General features: G+C 45.4%; 1 protein-coding gene across 1 annotated transcript in view; it reads left to right on the top strand.

Annotated features, from left to right (window-relative positions):
- The first annotated feature begins 8960 nt into the window (after window positions 1-8960).
- The window catches only part of KDR (kinase insert domain receptor), a 30219-nt gene continuing 23871 nt past the window's right edge, over window positions 8961-15308 (top strand). The window contains exons 1-7 of the mRNA XM_066316987.1: window positions 8961-9012; window positions 10197-10287; window positions 10758-10954; window positions 12119-12243; window positions 12553-12721; window positions 13944-14083; window positions 14279-14447. Coding sequence (XP_066173084.1) covers window positions 8961-9012; window positions 10197-10287; window positions 10758-10954; window positions 12119-12243; window positions 12553-12721; window positions 13944-14083; window positions 14279-14447 — 943 coding nt within the window. The remainder of the gene's footprint in view (window positions 9013-10196; window positions 10288-10757; window positions 10955-12118; window positions 12244-12552; window positions 12722-13943; window positions 14084-14278; window positions 14448-15308) is intronic.

Consider the following 15308-nt stretch of genomic DNA (forward strand, 5'->3'; position numbering starts at 1 on the left):
GGGTAAAAAATTTGATTGTGAGAATTGAGGTAGTCTGCTTCCCCAGACTATCCAGTTGAAACATGATTTGTTCTCCTGTAAAGAGAATACTTTCAGTAGCTAAGAAGCTGTGATATTCTCCCTGTTCCTTTTCAAACCTGACTGATTTGTGTCCTGGAAGGGAAGCCTGAACAGAATTTAACTTGCCCTTAATGGAATACTTCTTTTCTTTGGAAAAAATGATGGCCACTATCTCATGAAAATGGGTATGAAGTAAAACAAATAAAATACTAACACGAAAACACACAATTAGTTGTGATGAACTTTTACACTTCTTAAGAAAACGCTTTTGAGACACGGGTGTTAAAAATCAACTCCCAAATTACAGCTTCAAAGGGTTTAATCACATTTTAAATATCTGCTGTGCAAGTAAATTTTGATCATAAAAACATGGGTTCCTCACTGTTGAGGTAAAAATAGTTTTTCAGAGGGATTGTGAGAGCCAGGTGTGCTGGTACCCAAAAGAGCCTTTAGAAGAATGGTAGAGTGATGAAGATCCCTCCTGTATCTGTAGGAGCCCTTGCTGTGTCTTTTGTGGATCTCAAAGTCCCTACATTATGTCCCATAATACAGTTACTATTTAGTTTTCCTGGCTGTGAAAATATTTGGGAAGAAAAAATAATTACCTGGAAGGAACCAATTTGGAAGTTTTCCCAAGTGCAGTTTAAGTGAACCAGCAGGCACTAGTTGGGAAAGAGATGTCACTCTCAGTGCCATTGGCTCTGACCTGGGAAAGTAATGATGTAATTTTGAACCATCACTATAAAACTCTGCTTGGACTTTGTCAGCTGCTGACACATTTCAGAAGGCCTCACCAATTTTTGTGCTCAGGCATCTCCCAAGAGTTCCTAGCTGGGAGCAGGGCAATGGGAATTATGGTTTGGAAGTTGGGTGGTTGTTGGGGAAGATGAATCAGGGAAACCTTATAAATATGATTGCTTAGCAAAAGATTCTGAAAATATGAAACCTATAATCGAAATAGAAATGAAAGCTTACTTTGAGCAGTAGGATACTGAGTCTTAGTTACTATATAACCTGAAAACAATGGTCTAGCCAGCTGAAGGAGAATCCCTTTTGATTGAACAATACCTTTCTGCTGGCTAAGGGATCCAAAGGTCAATGTAGCAAAACAGAAGTCTAAAGAATAGTTTTTAGAGTTTAAAATATAACACAGTATGGTAATATAGTAGTTCTTATAGGCTGTGTGTAGATTCTATAGGATTTTGTGTTGGTTGATCACTGTAAATTAGAATATTCATCACAAAAGGAGATATAATGTATTGTAACAATGACCTCGATCTCTTAACTCTCCTCTTAACTCTCTTACCTCTTAACTCTCACCCTTCCTCTTCCCCCTACTCTTGCTCTCTCCTGCTCTCTTCCCCCTGCCCTTTGCTCTCTCACTCCCTTCTCTCTCAGCTCTCACCCTGCTGTTCTCTCTCCCTCTCTCTTTGGGACTCCCCTCCAGCCCAGGCTGGTGGCTGAAGGCAAGGCCCTTTTACCCATGACACTTGCAATAAAACCACGTGTTCTAGAACATACAGGTCAGCAGAATTCCTTGTCCCAGCCATCCGTGGATTCGCCTACAGGTGGTGGTTTGGAGGTTGGGTGGTTTAGGATTTTTTTTCAGTTGTGTTGCCAAACACACAAAAAATGACAGGAAATCCAGTCACTTCAAGATACCTTCCAAGAAAAAGGTGTAGAAGAGGTACCAACTCAAACTGACCACATTAGTTCTTCTAGCTGAAAAGGAATGCTGAAATGTTGTTGTAGGCTGGATGGAATATTACACTTGAGCCAATAAAGAAGTACTTAATTTGGGGCTGTTTTATTAAAGGATGGGAAACCACAAATTTTATTTCTATTAATTATGAATACATGTGACTGGAATAAACCTGAGAAGACTCTTTAATAATGACTTCTATTGTAAATCAGAATTACATTTCATTCCTTACAAAGATCTGACAGACCTGATATGAAATACCTCAACTGATGTTAGTTCCAGACTCCCCAGACAACTTTATTCAGTGCTTAACTGCCCTGAAAATCAGAAAATGTACCCCATTATCTGAGCTAAATCTCCTGTCCAGAAAATTAGACTGATTATTTCCTCTTTTACCTTTGGTGACTATAAGGATAATTGATCAGGGACCTCCAGCCTGTCCCCACTGGAAGGTTGTTATCATGCCTGTCTCTGTTTGGTCTCCTCTTCTTCAAGATTGAACAGTCTCAGACCTGTCAGCCTTTCCTTGTAGGCTGAGTTTTCACAATTCCTGACAGCCTTTTGCTCTCCTTTGAGTTTCCTCCAGTTTCAACTCTTAATGCTGTTCTATGAGGTGCTGGCAGTCTTTTCCAGTTGTTGTGACCAGTAAATTTTAGGCTGGTGCCTTAGGGAAATATTAATCACATTTTATGTCTGTCTGATTAATTTTCTATCTACTTGACTCGTAATTTTTTTAACTCTTCTGCCAGTTTCAAGCAAACGTGACAGTGGTTAAATGTCTCTAAGATATTAGGCCCATATTTATTCCATTTAAGAATAAATTCCATTAGGTGGTAAGGTGTAGGAGAGACATCTGATTAGAGCGCTCAGCAGTGAAAGGCTGCAACATGACAAAGCCCTTAGCTGAGGCACCTCCACAGCAGAAAAGTGCTACAAACAGCACAAAACCCTTCAGATTTTCCCTTATGCAGTATGGGACACACAATCACCCTGGGAGCTGGGGTACATTGCTTGTACCCCTAATGCAAGGATGACTTATTGGAGTAGGTTGCATTGGGCTGGCTCCCTGTCAGATACATCCATAATTTTTATTTCATATAAAAATAGTAACATATACCTGTGGCAGACTGTTTCCCAAAGTTATACTTCTACTACCCTGGAAATTCAGCTGTAGGAGGCCTGGTTTTGTGTCACTAGAAAGCCTCAGACACCTTGCCATAACAGGTGGCCATTTCAGGTTTCCTGATGGTGCTGTTCCACATCAAACAAACTCCTTCCATATTTGCAGGGGCATGGTTCAGAATCCAGGTTTTTGCTCCAGGATCCTCTCTGTGAGTAGTGTGATATTTGCTCCCTTGTTTTCCTTCCATGAATATTAAGGGAATTAATGTAAAAACACAGCCATTTGCACAAAGTGCCTAAGGATGCTGCTTTCTATTCCTAAAGCATGGAGGTGAGGATATTCCTGTGAATGCAAATCTCTTCACAGGAGGGGATGCAGTGAAAACATGCTGCACCAGGTAACTAATAGAAAAAAGGATTTTGTCCTTCTTCAGTAGTTTTTTCAACCTAGGCTTTGAGACTTTTTTCAAATACTTTCAACTTTGAGCCCCAAAAAGGAGAAAGAAAATTCAAGGGGAAACCAAAAAAATACCCAAGGAAAAAAAATTTTGCATGCCACTTCTGTGTAAGAGTCTGTAGCTCGTCCCTGTCACCAGTTGCCCATCCATTAGCCAAACTGACCAGGGGCCCCAGACACCCTCTGCTTCCTGCTCAGAAAGTGATGCTTCAGATCTGCTTCCTGCTGCAAGCAATAGAGAATCCATAGACTTCAGCCACATAAACAACAAAGGCATTTGTCCCTTCTCCAAAAAGCTCTTGCCTTGCAAAGAGTTTGGTGGGAAAAAAAAATGTGATAGGGTAAAAAAAGGAGCTCCTTGAATGAAGTGTGTGTAGGACCTTGTTACCCTGGCAGGAGTAATTATGTAGAGTTTTAGGACACAAAAGGGACAAGTAAATAAACAGTGAAATAAAATGAGTTTTTCAAAGGTGTTTCCCTAAAATTCCACACATCTCAAACCATAATTACACGCCTAGGAGTGAAGAGACATATTCAAGTCACTTTAGACCAGTCTGGGGCTTGACAGCAATGAACCTGCTCCTCCAGTTTTGTTACCATCAGCATCCAGTCAAGGTAGAATAAAGCTGCTTTGGGGATGTCCATGCACACTGAACTCACACTTCTTGTTCATAGATGGACAAAGCCAAATACAAAGCACATATCCCTAGATTCCAGCAAAGGTATCAATGTTTTTGGCTTCCTCTGAAAATAGAAGCATTGAAAGCTCTACCTTTAGGCAACTCTGTCTGAAAATTAGTGGGTTTATGCCATCTCATTCCAACTCCCACATCTGTTCTCACCTGAGAAAATTATTATTTCATTTCTAGCTGGCAGGTTAGATTTTGTCTTTTGCAGTGCCCCACGCAAACCAAAATGCTTTGTGTGGCCTACATAGGAAGTACATGTTGTGGTGCATGCATTTCTGATTTTGCATGCCATTTACATTAATGCCATCTCATTTTCTTGAAGGGGATCTTGCACGTGCCTCCGTGTCTGCCTGGCCCAAGTTTATCCGTGTGCTGGGGACGCATTGCTGATGAGAGCCACACTGGGGCCAAGGCTGCAGGCTGCTGCAGGGCTGCAGGCTGCAACGGAGACAGAGCTGAAGGGAGCATCCACTCCTGCAGCAGATGCTGAGGTGCTTGCAGCCGTGGCTGCGGCACACAGCTGTGACCGGGAGGCGGCATTCCAGCTGTTTTCCGCGTGGGATGCCGCCTGCCGCATTCCAGATGTTGTCTGCGTGGGATGCTGAGCCCCTTGTAGGCTCGTTGAGCTACAGGAGCAGGAAAGCACATAATCAGTGTTGCCAGGGCCAGTCCTTATCTCCCCCCCAGGTTGTTATTTGAATAATTAAGCAAACAAAGGGCCGCTTGGCTGCTGCTGCTCCGGACTCCTCGGCAGGGCTGCCCGGGAAGCCTTGAAAGCCTGAGAGGAGTCGTGACAGCTCGGGGACGGGACGGGAGGGGGTTTGTCCGGTTCTTCTTTGTGTCCTGTTTTTAATGAGCTTTTGGCGATGAGAGGAGCAGCCGCACAAACAAAGGGCGGCCGGTCCTGGTCGGCCAGAGCAAGGCTCCGTGTCCCCTGCCATGGCACAGACCATTGCCAGGCACCGCTCATGGACACGGCGCTTCCCCTGCTGCTTCCACAGGCTGCAGGGAAGGAGCAACACGGGCCCAGGGGCTGGGGAACTCATTTCAGAATGGATGCTGTGTAAAGTGGGAGTTAATCTGATGAAGCGTGGAGTGATGCACAGGGTTTGGTTGCATTCTGTCGGTCAGCCACCAGTTCTTCCACAACTCTGGTGTCATGCTGAGATGAGATCTGTTCAGTGTGCCAGGACAATTGAAGTTTCATTGAGCTCCTTCTAGCCCCACGTTTCTTCACTGTTACTGTCTGGCCAAGGAAGAGGCACTTTTTAGAAGTAAGACAGATTTAAAAAGTCTTGATGGGTTTTCCTGTTATTCGAGGCCAGTGAGAACGCTGAGACAGAGGGTAGAGTATCTTTAGAGTATCTTCAGGCTGGATTTAGATCCCAGGAATTTCCACATTCACACTGTCCCTGGAGAGGGAGGAAATCCCATCCTGTAGTCACTCAACTCCATTAATATGTTTGGCTTCTCTCACTAGATCCCTGTGGTTCAGCACTGATTGTCTCTGGGGCAATCTGGACTATGCTAGATACTCTACAAGTCTGAAGGATGACACAAAGGCTGTGCAGAGATCACAGCCTAAAAGGCTGGATGAGAAAACTGCCATCCCTTAAACCACTGAGGTTTTGATTTTGTAGCCAGACATCTGTGTCCCATAGCTATCACAGCAGCAGTACATTTACATGAATCTTTCACTTGGATTTTAGGTGAAATTTGGATTTTAGGATTTTAGGACAATCTTTCTTCTGTGGTCTGGTTGATTTTTTTTCTCAGCAATTCCCCATAGCATCTTCCAGTGAAAATCCACTTGCAAAAGCCCCAGTGAAGCTCAAAATAAAAAAAAATCAGTTTAGCAAAGTACATATGACATCATACATGATGTATTTCTAAAGTCATCTCGCATCTTTTCTAATTCTCATTTTCCCCAAACATCTACCATTTTCAATGATACTTGAATCTAGTTTTCATTTGATCCTCCTAGAAGATTAGTCTCACCAACACCATATAAGTGATTTGAATCAGAAGAAAGATCCTGCATCTGTTGAATGACTCTTCAGAATAAAGTTACTTTCATGTTTAAATGTTAACAGGGTTAAGGCCCCATTCAAAGAAGTTTCCTTCTTGTTCTCATTGGTACAACAAATGTCCCTGGTACTGCAGGGATGGCAGTTCATGCACTGAAGTGGCAGCTCCTGCAGAATCATTCTAGTTACCAAGATTATACTGACAGCCAGGCAAAGTGCTGAAGGATTGTGTCCCATTTAGGAAGCACAGTATAAAAACTGAGATCTCACTGGGATCCCTCAGGGAGATAAAACCCAGCTTGTGCTTTTGAAATGTAGAGTTCCCTGTGGTTGAACTACAGTCACAACGTGCAAGCTCCTTGCTGCCAGCTGCTCAGTTCGATGTGTGCCCTCACCAGGTTTGTGTGTTTAAAGCCCTCTCTTTATTTCCCCTTCCCCAGGTTGCTGCAGGGGAGAAGGAGGCAGGGGACATGGCAAATGCCAAAGGGCTACAGAGGGCTAGCATTCATCTAGCTTGGCTTAGATGTGCTTAGGGCAAACAGGAGGTATTTGTTTCCATGAAGCTCAGGCACCACAATAATTTTCAACAATGAAAGCAGCCTTCCAAACCACTCACTTAATAGCAACGGCTGTTCGTGAAAACAGAGCCCAAGTGGCATTGCAGTGAGCTGTAGATGCACATCATCTGACTAAATTTTAGAAAAGTTACTTGTTAAAATCAGTACAGGGGCATATTTTCTACTGCTGCATTTTGGAAGCTCACGTAGGAATGCACAAATCATTAAGTGAGCTGATTTTACTGCTTTCTGTGGATCCTGTAGCAATTTCATGTAAATAGTTTTTAACTTACCCCTATAATTTGATTTTCTTTCTTGGCTACCTAAACTGCTTTTGAGGCAAGTACTTCTTGTGGGTCATCCAACCCTTATCAATTTTTTTTTTCTTTTTGTAGTCAAACCCAACAAAACCACCATCACCATAAATAAAATTACCAAAACTGGCTTTTTTTAGCATTAGGTGCATTTGATTTTCACTAAGTATCTGTCACTAGCACAGAAACCTTACATGTAACCTAGCTAGCCATTTCAGCAGGGTTTGTGGTTGAATTCACTGCCAGAGTTCCCCAAATGACCCACTTAATACCAATGACCTGACCTGCAGTATGATGGAGGTGGGGGTATGAATGAGGGCTGCAAATATTCATAAGAATAGCAAGTGCAGTTTTTATTTGTATGGTGCTGACTTCCTGCCACTTGAATCACGTGAGTCTTAGTTGACTTTTCCCAGATTTTATTTGATCTCTAAGAAAACTTTGGCTTCTCCCATTCCCCGTGTCTTTCTGTGAGCAACAGGAAATTACACTCTTTCCCCAGTACAGTAAAACAGCTGGAATTGCATTGCATGCAAAATAAAATCATTGCTTCGTTAACTTAGTAATTTGTGAACAAGCTCCCATGCAGACTGGCAGAGAAAGAGGAAAAGGTAACATGTAGAGGCACATGTATGTATATGCATGCAGAGATACGTACACATCTGTGTGTTTCTGTCTACCTCTTTATCTACATACCTCTCTTTACTGATCCATCTCCCCCAGAGGCTTTATACTTTCCACATATCAATGACCACCATCTGTTCATTTTTCCCAAAAGACCTCACAACTTCTCTTTAACAGTCGCTAGTTAATAATTTTGATTAAAGGCTCTACTTCCGATTGGGAGAGGTTCATTTTTTTAAAAAAAACCCCAACACTCGGTGTGAGAGGGCAATGATTACTGCCATGGGGAGCATCCCACAGAATGTGAACACTGACGGGTGGGAAGGCGCTTTTTGGATCCCATCGGCTGGGATGTGGCCAGTTAGGGTGGTTGGGTACATGCCACATCATTCGGGGACTCCACGTCGTGAACTCGGCACTGATGCTGCCAGACACTTCCAACCCGGAGGCACAGCCGCTGCCCGCAGGAACACGGCTGAGTCCCACTGACAGTACCTCATGCGGCTGGCCTTTGCATCTTCTCTTTTGGGGAGATTTTAAGAAACCCAAAAACCATCACGACGAAGCGCCAAACCATGCTGAATCTTACAGCTGAGACCCTCCTGCCGGCGAGCAGGGAAGAGGGAGCTCTCCCGAAGGGGAGCATCCCGGCGGGGTGCGGGGGGCCCTGGCTGCTGTGGGGGCGGGATCGTGCAGGGGAAGGCGGGGGCTCTGCCCCGGGCCCGCCCCGGCCACACCAGGGGCGGTGCTGCCCGCCGGGTCCCGCATCCCGCGGGGCGGTGCGGGGTGTGCGGAGCGCCGGGGCTCGGCTCGGCCCGGCTCGGCTCGGCTCGGCTCGGCTCGGCACGGCTCGGCTCGGCACGGCACGGCTCGGCTCGGCTCGGCTCGGCTCGGCTCGGCTCGGCTCGGCCCGGCCCGGCTCGGCTCGGCTCGGCACGGCTCGGCTCGGCTCGGCTCGGCTCGGCCCGGCCCGGCTCGGCACGGCTCGGCTCGGCTCGGCACGGCACGGCTCGGCTCGGCTCGGCTCGGCTCGGCTCGGCTCGGCTCGGCTCGGCTCGGCCCGGCTCGGCTCGGCTCGCCTCGGCTCGGCTCGGCTCGGCTCGGCCCGGCTCGGCTCGGCTCGGCTCGGCTCGCCTCGGCTCGGCTCGGCTCGGCACGGCACGGCTCGGCTCGGCCCGGCTCGGCTCGGCTCGGCTCGGCTCGGCACGGCTCGGCTCGGCCCGGCCCGGCTCGGCCCGGCTCGGCTCGGCCCGGCTCGGCTCGGTTCGGCTCGGCTCGGTTCGGCTCGGCTCGGCTCGGCTCGGCTCGGCTCGGCTCGGCTCGGCTCGGCTCGGCTCGGCCCGGCTCGGCTCGGCACGGCTCGGCTCGGCGCGGACCGTCGGGCACAGGGCTCGCTCGGCGGCCCGGGATGGAGCTCGGCGCGGCGCGGCTGCTGGCGGTCCTGCTGTGCCTGGCTCCCGGTAAGCCCTCGGGGAGCCCCGGCTCCGGTCCGTGGGGAGCCGCCGGGTCCGAGGAGAGGGGCGGCAGGGATGCCCGGGTGCCGCCAAGGCAGCGGCTTTCCTGTGGGTTAGTCGGGGATGCTGGGGCGGATGAGACAGTGCGAGTCCCCGGGTGGGATGGGACGCTTGCCGGTCCCTCTTGTCCCGTCCTGTTGGCCTCTCCTGTGGGCTAGTGCTGCTGCTGGCCCGTCGGAGCGGGCCGCCTGCCATTGGCATAGTGTCCTGCTCGCTTGGCTCCAGCATCAGCTGTCGTTTCCGAGAGCAAAATGTCCCTGGAGCCAAACGCGGGAAACCTGTCATCAGCGAAGAACCTGCTCGGAATGCAAGTGATTAAAGCGCCGGGAAATACTGGCGAAACAGGGAATGTCCCGGGCTGGCCACGCTTTTTTGCTGCCCGCTGAAGCCGGCCGGGCTGTCACGGCTGGGGCTGGTGAGGCGGGATTCCTGAAGGTGATGGCAGCAGCAAGGGAGGACTGAAAACCTCTCCCTGTGGTACTCCCAGATGTTGTGCTGGTGCCTCAGAGCAAGCCCTGGAGCCCAGCTCCCCAGCGCCGGTGTCCCCGGGTGGGTGCGATGGGAGCCGCGGTGCCGACAGTCCCGTAGTGACACGGTTTTGCCTAATTGCTTAGGAGGAAAGAGATAAAGTTAGAAAATCATGGCACAAAATAACTTCGTGGGATCTCAAATTTGTGATAAAATATAAAGTAGGTTTTTTCCCCCCCCCCCCCATAATTCATTGATCAGTCGTCTCAAAGAAGTATATTCAGTTTATTATAAGAAAAGTTCATAATCCCCAAGGGAGTGAGATCATCAGATGAAGGTTCACTTTATTTCAATGTCCCACATCCTCTTGTTAGACCTTGAAGTTGGCAATGCAAGAAAACAGGAACTCCACCCTGGCTGGCTGAATTGTAGTGCTCTGCAGCTAGCTCCTGACCATCTGCCTTTGCTTCCTGTTATGACAGAATATTTGAACTTTTTGGGATGTGTGAAAAATCATGATTTACCCTTCACTGCTAAATAGGTGATGTGAAAGTGTCCACTTAAAACCTGCTGCATATTCCTGTAGATAATACTTTTCTGATTGAGTAGCCTTTGCTTTGTTTATTGGTTTTATTTGAGGGGTTTCATACATGTTTTTGCAGGTTTATTTATGTCTCTGGATCAGCCAACCCTTAGCATCCAGAAAGATGTCCTCACAATAATGGCAAACAACACACTAAATATTACTTGCAGGTAAGGACAAACCTGTTCAGCATCATTTTGATGATTTGTAATTTATATAGTGAGCTTTTGTACAGAGTCATACGTGATGTGATCTCTCTCCTGTCGTACCTCCTGTTTTCTCTTGACTCCCTTTGTGCCTTCTGCTTCACTTTTCCCTGGCAAGTTTTAGGAATTATGTGGGAGGGTTGGAGCAAGAGAGAGCTGGGGAGTGTGAGGTGGCTGGGAGGAGGAAGTGTCAGCTGTGTCCTTGTGGATCCTGCTGGTGAGCCGTACTCTCAGTGCTCTCTTTTGGGTGCTTTGTCACTTAGATTCAGCAGAACGTAAATCTCGAGTAGCTTCCTTGTAGCTGTTACCAGCAGGTTGTGTGTGTGGATTTGTCCTGCATGGCTCGAGGGGGCATCCCTGTCCCTAGCCACAGAGACTGGTGGGGCTGGGGTTCATGTCACAGGTGTCTGCTCCTCTAACATTTGCTTTCCCAGCGGACAGAGGCCACTGGAGTGGTCGTGGCCAAGCAAGCAGAGCAATGCTGAGAGGCGTATCTCCGTGACAGACTGCAGTGATGGCCCCTTCTGCAAGACACTTACTCTGAGCAAAGTCATTGGCAATGACACAGGGGACTACAAGTGCCTTTACAGGGACAACCAGGCAGCTACAACCATTTATGTTTATGTTCAAGGTAAGTGCTTATGCTTACACAGCTCTCAGGTGTCTCTTTCCCTAGTGTCGAGTGAAAAAAGGAATATGAAGTGTCTCAAAACACTTAGTTTGGATACTGAAATGTATTAATCTTAGAATTCTTGGTCCTATGAAACATTTTCCCTGTTGAGTAATTCAATTCAGGTATGCTAGTTGCTAGGAACACAAAAGCCTTTGTACCTGTGATTCTGAACTGACCTGCCATGTGCAGTACATGGTCTGCTGTTTTCCACCCAGAATTTAGCACACATATCTCTGCTGAGCTCTGAGCCTGTCCTCATGAATGCAGAGCTAATACTGACCTCAGCAGGAGTTTCGTATGAGAGAGGATTAGAGAGATTTTATATTTGTTACAAATTACAGATCCAATCCCACATATGATTTGTACTGATACCATTAAAAAAACACCCAAAACCACCCAAACCTCACAATGTAAACTTCCATACATTTGCTGACTCTGGTGGTAAAATTTATGTAGGCTGTAAGAGCTAAGTTTTCAAACTTAGGCTGTCAGTCACGTTGGCAGCAGTGCAGCTGAGTGTCACAGACACTGCAAAGCCTCCAGTTATGCACTCAGCTTCAATAAGTGCATTCATTGAGGCATCTGCCTTTTTGCACTGATGGCTTCACCCTCGTTTCCATATGCATCCTGTTTCCTCTTTATTGTTAACTGGTAGTTACCATTTTGAGAAATGAGATGTGATTAAGTACATAGCTTGTTTTATAATATCATGGACCTATATTTTTTGTCTGACTTTGAAAAGGATGCTGCCATCAGGGAAGTCAGTGTAACATGTCACAACTTTTAACTGATATTTCCTGTAATATTTATGCAAGGAAAGTCACACTAGGGTAAATCAGTTTTTGTTAGCAAAAGGACTGCTGTAGCAGGAAGCCATTCTCCAAAGTGCACTCTGCTGCTGATAACTGTTTTGAGAATAATGATATTCTAAATCTGGGGGGTTTGGGTGTCTATAAAAACAAGTACCTCCCCTATTTAGTCTCATTATTTCAGTGCTCTGTGACATGGAAAATAATAAAAGTGACTTGTGGAAAAATATACAGGGAAAGAGGAAAACTGGAAAAGTTTTCTCCATAATCATGTGATGAATAATACCCATGTATCAACTGAATTTTATTCTAGATTACAGATCGCCATTTGTGACTTCAGTTAGTGATCAGCTTGGCATTGTATACATCACTAAGAATAAAACTGTGGTAGTGCCGTGCCTTGGAACCGTATCAAATCTCAATGTATCTCTACATGCGGTAAGGAAAAAAGCCTGTTACTTGTTCAAGAGTTAGTTGAAATCATTTTGGCATAAATATGTTGTTTGAAGTATAAATACATTTCTTAAAAAACTTCTTTCCATCTTTGGGAGTTTTATGACCTGTGTCTGCAAGATGAGTGCTGTACCTGTACTCATCTATGGCATTGCACTCTCAAAGCATGTACTAATTCCCTAATCTAGGCTGTTAAAATGAGAGCCCTGCAGTTGTGGAAAATGCTGGAGGTGACAATTCAGGGTCGTTTGATTCTTGAGATCTGACGATATGTTTTATCGATATTCCAAACAGAAATATCCAGAAAAGATATTTGTTCCTGATGGCAAATCCATTTCGTGGAATAATAAAAAAGGCTTCACTATACCCAGTCATTTAATCAACTATGCAGGCATGGTCTTCTGCGAAGCTAAAATAGACGACGAAAGCTACCAGTCTGTGATATACATAGTTGCAGTTGTAGGTAAGCCAAAGGTTTTTTATTTCTCTATAACCAATGTTCCTTTGCTTTTTACAGCATACTGAACCAATTACATTTGGTTGGACACTAGGTTATTCAATACTGACAATGCAGCTAATGCAAAATGGATGTTGCGATTTATATCACTTTTCTTTTAAATGCAATGTATTGTGTTCTTTCTGGTTGATCGCTGGGATAAGTGCTTCTATTTTTAGCGTTTTTTACACTGATGCCAGGGATTTAATTTTTTTTTTTTTTCCTGACAATGCAAACCTTTTTCCTAAAATCACTTCTCCACAACGTCGGTTACAGTTGAGGAAATGAGAGGCAGGCATCCATCGGCAGCAGATGAAAAGAAATTGTGCTGAGGGGGTACCAAGGGAAGGGTGGATCTGAAGGTCTCACTACCAGCTGGGTTGTCTTGTCTCCCTAAAGATCTATATCTCCACTCCCCCAGGGTTTTACGCTTTCCTGGTATATTTTGTCAGATGTTCATCAAACCCCGGAGATAATGTGATAATTCTGTCGAGACTTAAGCCTGAGCTGAAATTCAGCAGCTATTTCTCTGTCAGCTGAGGACACAGTGGCCATTTCAAGTATCTGAATGGCACCAAGGCAGTCTCTCCTGGCTTGTCAGGAAGGCATAGCAGCCCTTCCTTCTTTACTCTGTGCAAGAGGCTTTTACTTCTCCACCAAATTCACAAGTGCTCACTATCATTTGGAGGATTTTCAGCATATCTGTAGAATTTCTGCATTCAGAATATTCTGTTTTGAAATATTTTATTTCATAAAGTAAATTTGGTATAATTTTGCTAACACCCCACTGTTATTCTCTATAAAGTTCCTGCTTAGTGTTGGGAATGGGCATATATCTCCTTTAGTTTTAGGTTTCACAAGGATAAGGAGGTGTCTAAGGCAGAGAAACTGTGTGAGTCACTGTCTCTTGCTTGGTTCCACTGGTGGAGGGGCTCTGATCAAGTGCACACATCCTGCTGTGTCACTGTCTGACACGGATTTCAGCTGGGAAGTGCTCAGGGCAGGCACATCACTTCTCCCCAGGCTCCTTTGTACACCCATCACGCTGCGCTGGGGCATCAAGGGGCTTTTTTGTAGCTGGGGTTTTGGTGGGAGTTTTGGTGAATTCAGCTGGGAAATTTGGTGCTGAGTACTGTAAACAAACCTCTTCTTACCCCCCTGTTTCGTGTGTGCCTCTGTCTTTCTCTAGGGTACCGAATTTATGACCTGACAATGAACCCCCATGACCAAGTAGAGCTGGCAGTGGGAGAAAAACTTGTTCTCAATTGCACTGTAAGGACAGAGCTGAATGTGGGAATCGATTTTAGATGGGACTACCCTTCCATCAAGGTAAAGTTGTACAAACTTGCAGGTGCCTTCATCACAAAGCAATTTGATTTAGGTATAATGTCACTTCCCCCTTTAAAACATTAAGAAAGAAGATGATAATACACAATGTAATTTCTGGTATATACAAGTATGCAGAGGGTGACAGAAGGAATAACAATATAATTTCCAAACATCTCTGTCTTTTGTCTATTACAGGAAAAACGTGCCACTATTAGGGATGTAAAAACCACTGCAGGGGAAATCAAGAAGTTTGTGAGCACCCTTACCATTGACAGTGTGTCCTTAAGTGACAAAGGCCGATACACTTGTGCAGCATCCAGTGGTCGAATGAACATGAAAAACAGTACTTACTTCATTATCCATGGTATGACATTTTCCACTTCAGTTTTGTTGGTTGTTTCAGATTTGGGATTAATTACTGAGATGCAGAAGGCATCTCGATGATGAATCAAATGACAGAAATGAACCAAACTGCAGCTACAGTATTTCTCTTACAACTAGTATGGGATTATTTTTATACCACAGCCTTAGTTAATAATAAGATTTTAAAGGATGCTGTATTTTACTGAAAGCTGTAGAATCCCACCAGAAAGTGGGCAGTAAAATAAACTGATGTAAGCCTCTAACCCTCTTCTGCATGGACTTCCTTAAGGTCCTATAAAACTCAATTTGTGTAGGTGGCTTTGTGCATGGGCTGCCTGTTCTCACTCCTGGTGAACTCAAACTAGATCTTGGTGGCTCTGTGACACAAGAGTCTGGGGTCAGCATGAATGAAGCTGAGAAAATAAAACTTTCAGCCTTTGCGTTATGAATAGATGAATCAAATGGAGTTTTGGTCGTACGGAAATGATGCAAGGGAAACAGCTTTGGCTAAGTGAATAGACAAGTACGAGGCCACATCCTACAGCCTTTTCTCAACCCCCTCTTGGGCACAGCCCCAGCTCCACTAACTTACTTAGAGAAAAAAATCACCAGCATGAGAATGGTTCATTTTTAATCACCAAGCCAGACAAAGAGGTTTATATTTTGAAGGAGACTGGTTTTCCTGAAGTCTGAATTCAGGGGCCAGAATATTAATGGCACTTTTAAAACTAAACAAAAATCTTTCAAACTTATTGTGGGCATAGTGATTCAAGATATACTGAATTTTCTCCTGTGTTCTTTCTGTTCTGCTCTTGAGGAGCCAAAATTGAATCATGTGCTATACTGAGTGTACCAGATACTA

The sequence above is a fragment of the Sylvia atricapilla genome, chromosome 4 (genome assembly GCF_009819655.1).
Source record: "Sylvia atricapilla isolate bSylAtr1 chromosome 4, bSylAtr1.pri, whole genome shotgun sequence".
Lineage (NCBI taxonomy): Eukaryota > Metazoa > Chordata > Aves > Passeriformes > Sylviidae > Sylvia > Sylvia atricapilla.